Source organism: Crotalus tigris, unplaced genomic scaffold (assembly GCF_016545835.1).
Source record: "Crotalus tigris isolate CLP2741 ecotype Arizona unplaced genomic scaffold, ASM1654583v1 scf7180000017585.4430047, whole genome shotgun sequence".
Taxonomy (NCBI): Eukaryota; Metazoa; Chordata; class Lepidosauria; order Squamata; family Viperidae; genus Crotalus; species Crotalus tigris.
This window is the reverse complement of record NW_024096493.1, coordinates 2,997,964-3,008,096: the sequence shown is the minus strand read 5'-3', so window position 1 is coordinate 3,008,096 and position 10,133 is coordinate 2,997,964. Positions and strand designations below refer to the sequence as shown.

Genomic DNA, 10,133 nt, shown 5'->3' with positions numbered 1-10,133 from the left:
GAAATACTTTCCTGGGTTCCCCTCCCCAGAATATACTCAACTCGGCATTTTTGCATCACTAACGGTAAAAGGACCCCCAAAAGCAGCATAATCACAATTCTCTGGATAACAACCTACAGTTGTTATGGGAAAGGAAGAAGTAAAACTTTAAAAAAATTATTCAAAGTTTTTTCCATATCAGAGCTGCATATATCACAATAGAAGTCAGCTTACTTACCTTCTTCATTTTCATCACTAAATAACTTTTTGTAGCCTTTAGCCACTGGATTTCATACTGAACTTTCCATCTACATCACAATCAGATAAAAACTGCTTTGCCCTAACAGCTAATGGAAACAATGCTGGAAAGTAATGATTACAATTGTCCATGTGCTTGCAATTAAAAGCTTTAATGGGAGCGGGGAAAAAGATGAACTCTGAAAACTCTGGTGACATACTTGCATTGCAATTAAACTGAAAAGACTACAACTTATACTCAAGAACATGTGACAATCTGGTCTCAAGTTTATATATCACATTAGGAAAATGATTAACATTCAGAACGTTTTTTGTTTGTTGTTTTAAGTAGCAGCTTAGTTCAGAATAAAAGTTTTCCAATGGGGGGGGGAACCCCTAATGGTTCACTGTGGATCTCTTTTACTAATATAAGCAAGGACTTGTTCACTCTGAGGCCAATAAAAAATATTTTTACTACTTTTCTTGCTAATTTCAATGCTACTAAATAGACTGTTTCTTCTTAGTAGTTGCTGCAACAAAATATTGATGCAAGTTAACATTAAAAATCTGTTGTATATAGCCAAGTAGGTCCTTAAAAATATATTTTTGTTCACGAAGATTGTGTACAGTGCAGAAAGCAAGAAAAAAGTCAAATATCTGATTTACAATACACATTTTAATTAAAATACAATAATAACTTATGGCTATCCAAGAATGTGTTCATAAGGTAAGTGACCTTATGCATTTTTCAGATAATAGTTCCTTTTACAAGGGTAGCTTCTTTTGATCATTTATTCTCTGTCTTATTCTCTCAAACCAGTTTCTTTGGTTCATGATTCACAGTAATGAAATAATGCTGGTAAAAGAACAGGAATGTTTAGGTTGCTGAAATCTTGCAACTTTCTTTCATTCAATAGCCAACAGATAAATGGAGAAGAATGGAGGAAAAAGAAGACTATACTTGCTTTTTCTTCTGCACTGAAAAGTTTGATACTGAATTCTTATGAACACAGCAAACACGATTTAAGTACAAAATTAGAAAGAGGCTGCTATGTAGGAGCATTTGTATTTTTAAGAGAAAAAAAAAATCTGAAATTGCTAACCAAACTTTAGCCTCTTAGAACAAAGACTAAGTTCAGCAGGCCTGGAAACATGGAAAACTAAGTTTGTAGCTTACATGCAGTTATAATTTAACATAAAGCGAACGGTACAACTGTTGGAAAAATATGGAAAGTCAGTGAAAGTATATACAGAAGTCTTATTATTTATTATTTTCTACAAGAAAAATTATTTCAACATGCGCTTAGTTAAAAAAGTCTACAAACATTGCCTATGCTTGTTTATTGAGTTTACTGAAATGGTATCTAGATATAAGTGAAAATACCATTATAAATAAGAAATCATTTATGTGAATTATTTTAATTTATAAACAGCATTTTTTTCACTGTTTTAAGAAGTCAGCAGAAATTTTATTAGACAATAAAGAATAATTTTAATATGCTCAAGTTATGGTGAAGGCAAGCTAGTGAACATGGGCAGCATGCAGCTAAAGGAACATAATGGAGTAAGTAAGCACAAGAAGATGGGGAGGAGCGGACTAATTGAATATGCACTGAAGTGGTGACTCAAGAGAAAATATAGCAAGACCCACTTGTATTTGAACGTGGTGGTAGTGGTGTGCAAAACAAGGTAGGTGGAGTGAATAAAAATGGAAAGACTAGGGCAGCCATAGGGACCACATGGAAAGGAAGAGAAAGGGGGTTTAAGTGTACTAATTTAACTTTATTCATCCTTTAAGACTCTTCTAGATTTATTTCAGTCTAAATCTGTTAACAATTAAGATACTCCAAGCTGACTGCAACTTCCCTCCTGGAACAGTCCAGCTGCAAACCACTTTTTGTAAATATGTCCAGACCCTCCATCAGTTGGCCCAACGTACAGGTTTCTTATCATTTTCTATCATGATTCTTCAATTTTGTCTGCAAATTGCTAGAAATTCTTAACATTATTACCCAAGTAACCGTTATAATCAAATAACTGATTTAAATTACTCTCAGCAATAAATCTTTTCTAGCCATAACTATATATATATATATACTATATATATATATACTGGAAGTATATATATACTGGAAGTATATATATATATATACACACTATATATATATACTGGAAGATATATATATAATCTTGTACTCTTTTCCATAGCAATACAATAGCCCACACCCCTTTGCATTTTTCATTTCTACTGGCAATGAACTAAAAAAATTTTGTTCATATAAACCTCTAAATTTCACAATCCACTTGTTCTATACATTGATACCTTCTCTAGTTAGTCTTTGATGAATTCTACAGCATGACTCCTTCATTTTAGAAAAATTTGGGAGAAGTTACCCTTCCTCCAAATTATATTTAATACCTTCATAGTATCAATTCTGCTTACACTTTCAAGCAACAACAGTACAAAACAGTAACCACACTCCACAGTCTATACCAATAGATTATTCTTCAGGTTTCCATTTCTGATAGTGAGGGACTACTGGAAGATCTTGTTTCTGTTATGGAGCCTTTTTCTAATTCTTGAATATCAGACAAATCAATGGCAGGTAATGGTAACTTCCAGAACTGGAAGGAGTTGTAGTGCCAAACGTCGTCTTCAGGCTATGAAAACAAAATGTTCAAACAGATTTAACTGTAGTGAAAAATAAAACTCACCTCTAACAAAATCTAATTAAAGTAATGCTAGAAATTAAGACCTCATAGTCAAAGAAAGAACATGGTATGGAGAAATCTTAACACAAACATTCAAATGTTCTCTAGTTACCATCATTATAGTAGCTCAATCAAATTAAAATTGATTTACAATAATGGAAACAACTGCGTTCTTCCTTTTAAAGACTCTTAGATTTGAATGTGATTGCCCAATACATACAGTGGGGCAAAAAAGTATTTAGTCAGCCACCAATTGTGCAAGTTCTCCCACTTAAAAAGATGAGAGAGGCCTGTAATTGTCATCATAGATAGACCTCAACTATGAAAGACAAAATGAGAAGACAAATCCAGACAATCACATTGTTTGATTTGGAAAGAATTTATTTGCAAATTATGGTGGAAAATAAGTATGTGGTCACCTACAAACAAGCAAGATTTCTGGCTCTCACAGACCTGTAACTTCTTCTTTGAGACTCCTCTGTCCTCCACTCATTACCTGTATTAATGACACCTGTTTGAACTTGTTATCAGTATAAAAGACACCTATCCACAACCTCAAACAGTCACACTCCAAAATCCACTATGGTGAAGACCAAAGAGCTGTCGAAGGACACCAGAAACAAAATTGTAGACCTGCACCAGGCTGGGAAGACTGAATCTGCAATAGGCAAGCAGCTTGGTGTGAAGAAATCAACTGTGGGAGCAATAATTAGAAAATGGAAAACATATAAGACCACTGATAATCTCCCTCGATCTGGGGCTCCATGCAAGATCTCACCCCGTGGGGTCAACATGATCACAAGAACAATGAGCAAAAATCCCAGAACCACACGGGGGGACCTAGTGAATGACCTGCAGAGAGTTGGGACCAACATAACAAAGGCAACCATCAGTAACACACTACGCCGCCAGGGACTCAGATCCTGCAGTGCCAGACATGTCCCCCTGCTTAAGCTAGTACATGTCCAGGCCAGTCTGAAGTTTGCTAGAGAGCATTTGGATGATCCAGAAGAGGATTGGGAGAATGTCCTATGGTCAGATGAAACCAAAGTAGAACTGTTTGGTAGAAACACAACTCGTCATGTTTGGAGGAGAGAGACTGCTGAGTTGCATCCAAAGAACACCATACCTACTGTGAAGCATGGGGGTGGCAACATCATGCTTTGGGGCTGTTTCTCTGCAAAGGGACCAGGACGACTGATTCGTGTACAGGAAAGAATGAATGGGGCCATGTATCATGAGATTTTGAGTGCAAACCTCCTTCCATCAGCAAGGGCATTGAAGATGAAACGTGGCTGGGTCTTTCAGCATTACAATGATCCCAAACACACTGCCCGGGCAACGAAGGAGTGGCTTCGTAAGAAGCATTTCAAGGTCCTGGAGTGGCCTAGCCAGTCTCCAGATCATAACCCCATAGAAAACCTTTGGAGGGAGTTGAAAGTCCGTGCCCAGCGACAGCCCCAAAACATCACTGCTCTAGAGGAGATCTGCATGGAGGAATAGGCCAATATACCAGCAATAGTGTGTGCCAACCTTGTGAAGATTTACAGAAAACGTTTGACCTCTGTCATTGCCAACAAAGGATATATAACAAAGTATTGAGATGAACTTTTGATATTGACCATATACTTATTTTCCACCATAATTTGCAAATAAATTCTTTCCAAATCAAACAATGTGATTGTCTGGATTTGTTTTCTCATTTTGTCTCTCATAGTTGAGGTCTACCTATGATGAAAATTACAGGCCTCTCTCATCTTTTTAAGTGGGAGAACTTGCACAACTGGTGGCTGACTAAATACTTTTTTGCCACACTGTAAGTTAGAAAATTTGACTTGTATCACCCTCTGGTGGCTGAAGTGGAAAAATAATATTCTGTGGAAATAATTCATAGCTAGACAAAAATTGTCTAAAATTTCTAAAATTAGAACTATGCAACTTCCTTAAATTTCTATCTAATTTTTGAATCTGGGAAGACACAAAAAGATTGTGCACATAAAAAGGAATATTTAAATTCATTATGTGGTAACCAGAACCTGGCTGATCATTCACCATTAAAAAGGAATTAAAATTTTCTATTTCCCACCTTTATTCTGTCTCTTTGAGGGACTGACAATGTACAATAATCTGAGTTTATGAAAATGAAAGTATATTCAATGAAAGTCCTTATTTAGATTATCAACTGAAAATGGGTGTACAAAATAAAAATGGAGCAAACCTACCAATTTTAGTAATGCATTGGTGAACTACAAATGGTAGTGACAAATAGGGAAGAAATCCTATTATTAAATCTTACAACTCAGTGAAATCTGCAAAACTGTGTCATATTAAGCCAGATCTTTTGTCCGGCCATTTCAGTACTATCCAAAAGGACTCAAAGGAATTCAGATAAGATTTTTTTTCTCATCAGGAATTCTTTGTATAAAATATGTATAACTAAAAATAATCTTTTACTCTTTTAGGTTTATATATGTATACAGGCAAACACACACACACACACACACACACACACACACACACACACACACACCAAAGTTTATAATAGAATTACAGAGACAGAGATTGTTTACAAAGGGATTAAAATGATGTATTTTTAATTCATGGGGAAAACTGAGAAAAACACAATTAAACTTGATTAATTCACATATGCTTAAGGAAAAATCACCCCATGATTCAGGATCAGTAATAAACTATTTAAGACAAAGCAAAGTACCTCACAAATCTATAGCAGATTTCTATGACAAGTTGTAAAGATGGTTATTAATGCAGGGAACTCAAAAAGATTTAATCAGTAGAAAACAAGTACAGCAAAATATGGCAATTAACCATGCTATAAAAATTAAATTAAGCTTCTGTCCCAGCTTCATAATTTGCTAGGATTCTGGAAAGCATTGAAAATCTATCTGGCTTTGGTTCCAAGCCTGGGGATGTTGTTGTTTAAGGCCCTTATTTTGTTTTGTTGATTTTATTCTTTATTGGATCATTGTAGTCTGGATTGTCTGCCTGATTTTATGTATTTAGCTATTTCTGCTTTACTAGTTTTGTATATCACCCAGAGTCCACTAAAGATGGTTTATTTGATCAAGGTTAAAATAGATGTCTCTGATAATCCTTAACAAACTTTTGCTGATCAGAATTGAACAAGGAGGCTTACATAGTGTATAGACAAGCTATAGGGAAAAGATCATTTACTGCATTTTAAGAAAAGGGGGTGAATTACTAAAATTACATTTGTTGTGTTGCAAAGCATTCGTTTCTTTTTCTTTAATATATTTTTATTTCTTTTCTATTTTTTCTTTTCTGCACTAATTTTTAATCTGTATTAGTTTTTCTTAAAAAATAAATAATTCCACTTAAAAGGCCAAGAGTGACTTTTCACCTGAAATTTGGAACATAAATGATATCTGCTTTATTTAATCTAATAGCCTTGATCAACCTTTTAAAAAGTCAAACAAGGTCTGAACTATTGGTTAATCTTTGGTTGGGAAACCATTAGGGATCCAAGGCCACAGCTCACAACATGCAGCCAATTTACAGCCAATTTACTTCCTAATTAGCAATCTCAGTCACCTCCACAAGTATACAGGTAGTCTTTGACTTACAACAGTGACCGTTCAAAGTTACGTCACTGAAAAATGTGACTTATTACTGTTTTTCAATTACAATCTTTGCAGCATCCCCATGATCATGTGATCAAAATTCAGATGCTTGGTCATATGACAAGCAAAGTCAATGGGGAAGTGAGATTCACTTAACAACTGGGTTACTAATTTATCAACTGCAGTGATTCACTTAACAACTGTGGCAAGAAAGGTCATAAAATGGTGATGGATTAAAGTCTTCAACCTGGTTCATCCAAGCTGGAGATAAATAAGCAACATGGTGACTGCTTTAGAAAGAAGGCTGCAGTTTACTGAAGAGCCAGACAGCAAGATGGTTTTGGCTGGAAAGGGGGAGGGGAGGGCTGAGCACATGTAACTAGTAGGTTTTTATACCCCTTTTGTTTAAAGTAGCTTCCTGTTCCTGTTTCAGGCTTTGTATTTCCTGAGTGTGTCTTTCTGGTATTCTTGTTGTTGATAGGTTAATCCGTTCCCTGGTGCTAGGGCTAATGACTCCTAGAGTTTGGGTGGGGTATGCAGATTTTAGGTGTCTTCCATCATCTTCTAGCTTCTAGCTCCAACTTTCCAGATGGTTTACATTTGCATTTGTATAGAGTGGCTTCTGCTTGGGACAGGGACTTGGGGGCAGGGTTGGTTTCTGCTTTTAAAATTCTTTTGAGGAAATATATTTTTCTGCCCTTTGAATATTTCCTTCTCTGGGGGGCTGACTTCCCACAATGGGGCAAAACCCACTTAACAAATGTCTCTGTTAACAAAAATTTTGGGCTCAATTATGGTTGTAAGTCGAGGACTTCCTGTGTTGAAAGAAATGTGTTTGCTGCAAAAAATGATCTACACCAGTCGCCCCTATGGAGATTCTCAACCATCCAGATTTTCCAAAAGGCAACTGGACTTTCTTGGTTCTTTTTTTGAAAATGTTTCATTTCTCATTAAGAAAACCACTTGTCTTTTGGAAAAAGAGCCTTTGGGATAAGAGCAGGATTTATTCACAGATAACTGTGTACACCTTTCCAAGTTCAGTCTTTTTATAACTTTGTGGCAGTCAAATCCTCAGAGGGCTAATATTACCACCTTAATTTTTATTCAGCCAACTTAGGGATTTTTTTAAATTATTTTCTCAGAAGCCCTTAATAGCTATTCTCGTTCTGCTTTTGCAACGTTTGGGCCACAAATGTCCCTTCGCTGGCAACGGCTGTGCCTCACCGTTATTCCTTCACTTATTAAACCACCTAATAGTTTCCCAACGAAAGACTAACCAACTAGCATCCATAAAGATTCCGATTCGCAAAACTGGAAAAGGAATCCCAAGAGAGCCCTCAGCGACTGTCCCTTCCACAAGCGAGACTGGGCACCCCAGTCCAGAAGAGCCCAAATACATTTATTGCTCCTCGAGACCATCGCAGTCCTCCACTACGGAAGCTCGCCCGCCTGATGCTCTGGCTCGCTCGCCCGCCCGCCCGCCCGCCCGCCCGCACGTCCCTGGAAGCAACAGATGGTCCATTACAGTTTCCCAGAAGCCCCAACGCACAGCTCCCTTTCTTTACCTTTTGGGGCCCGCCCTGACTGCCCGTTGCATCTCCTCCGGCGAGGGCCGCCGCTTCGGTCGCCATACCGGCGTCTATAGGAAGCCGTTGCTCGGGCTCCCGCCGCGCCGTTCCTTCTGCGAGCCTCTTGCCTCCGGCCTCCGCCTCGTCGCCTCCCGCCGCCACCGTCCATTTGCGCTTCTTCTCGCCGCCGTTTTCCAGCCAGCGCGCTGCGCCTCGCGATTCCCACCGTTCGAGATCGCTCCGCGAGCGCTTCGAAGGAGGCGCGTGCGGGAAAGAGCGCGGCTGGCAAGGCGCGCGACAGGCCACCGCCTCCGCTTTGCGCTTAGCCATCAAGGCCGGCTTGCCAAGCTCCGAGGGCTGCTTAGCTTCATTGCGCAGGCGTTAACTGCTGCAAACGGGGCGGGGCTACTGGAAGAATGCACAATACGGTGTGGTGCTTTTGGGTTGTTCTCCGGTCGCCTGCGCCCTCTATCGGGGAAGTAATAAGTAGCTGTGTATGTCCGGCTTCTTTTTATTCTTGATGGTTAGGAAATGTCCTGGTCCTTGGTAAGCTTTTTTTTTTTTTTTTTCATTACCCAATTAGGTAACATCATCAATGTTAGTACGGACAGGGCTTTGCTCTCATTGTGTTCTGGTGGTTTGCCCTTTCAGTGTGGATGGGAGTGGTTTTAGATGATTCCTTGGCTGGGCTATTTACTGTCAGCTTGCTTGGGATATTGTTTGCTGTTTGATTGTTGGTCTAATGTTAATCTTGGTATTAATCTCTGCTCATTTAGGTGTTGATTGCTGGTGAGATGATGTTTGGACTTTTTGTTCCCTTTTTTTGCTTGTTGATTGCCTCTTTTGAATGGTCTGTAAGTGGGGCTTTATGTGTGTGTGCCTGTTGATGGCCGCTTTGTCATAATGCCAGGCTTCCAGGAAATATCTAGTCTTTTTGGACTTAGCCTGATCTGGGATGGTCAGTTTCCCAGTTGGAACTATGGTTAAGTCTGTCCAGATGTTATGAAATTAAGGAAACTTCTAACTGCTAGCTGTTCTTCATGGAAACTCCCTGCCAGTCTTCTGTCTTACATAGTGGCTGTTGTGTAGAGCAGAGGTCCCCAACCTTTCCGGCTTTAGGGACCACTGGGGGGGGATGGTTCTGTGTGAGTGGCGGGCGAGCGTGTGCGCAGCTCCATTTGCACAAGCAGCGAGCATGCTTGCACAAATGGAGCTATGTGCGCAGGCTCTCCTGCCTGTTGTACGTGCAAGTGAAACTGCATGCGCCACTTGCACTCACCCACCGCTTCCACAGCTTGGTTCTGAATGGGCTGTGGCTTGGTAGTGGCCTGAGGACCCCAGATATAGGTGGGTCTAGGATGGACTAGGAAGGAGATCAAGAGGGCAGATGGGAACATTGCTGTGGTGAAACAGTGAAGAAGATGCAACACTCAAGATGGTTCTTGGGGACAGCCAATTTGATATCTTACTGTAGACCATGGGTGTCCCAATTTTTTTGCCTTGGCTGGGCCACTGAGTCAAAAGGAATTGTCTTGGGCCCCATATAAAATATACAGTATAATGTATATAAATATCTTATGTTAAAAGTTTACAATCTTGTGGGGCTGCATTAATAGTTGTCGAAGACTGCAAATTTTATATGCTTGCTCTAGAGCAGTGGTTCTCAACCTTTTTAATGCTGCGACCCCTAACCGGTCGTAAGTCGAGGACTACTCAACTGGTGCAGCACCGTTTGCAGAATAGGACTTTTGGCGGGCTCAGCAGGGCAGAGACAGCCTGGACAATTCCTATTGGCTTTTGAAAGCCAATAGAATTAGACTCTATTCAAGAGAGTCTATTCTATTGGCTTTCAAAAGCCAATAGAATAAAAGGGAGTAGCACCACTAAGGAAAAGGGGGGAAAAAATGGTGGACTGCGTTGTTTGGCGACCCCTGTGAAATGGTCGTTCGACCCCAAATGGGGTCCTGACCCGCAGGTTGAGAACCACTGCTCTAGAGAATAAGGAATACAACATTGATGGACATATGTAACTTTATTC

At 39.4% G+C, this 10,133-nt stretch overlaps 1 protein-coding gene across 1 annotated transcript; it reads right to left on the bottom strand.

Moving 5' to 3' along the window:
* Positions 1–872: 872 nt before the first annotated feature.
* CUNH9orf40 (chromosome unknown C9orf40 homolog) lies at positions 873–8,482 on the bottom strand. The gene is made up of 2 exons (XM_039361459.1): positions 8,093–8,482; positions 873–2,877 (listed from the first exon to the last, which is right to left on the bottom strand). The coding sequence occupies exons 1-2, from the start codon at positions 8,423–8,425 to the stop codon at positions 2,725–2,727; spliced, it is 486 nt and encodes a 161-aa protein (XP_039217393.1). The 5' UTR covers positions 8,426–8,482; the 3' UTR covers positions 873–2,724.
* Between the last annotated feature and the right edge of the window lie 1,651 nt (positions 8,483–10,133).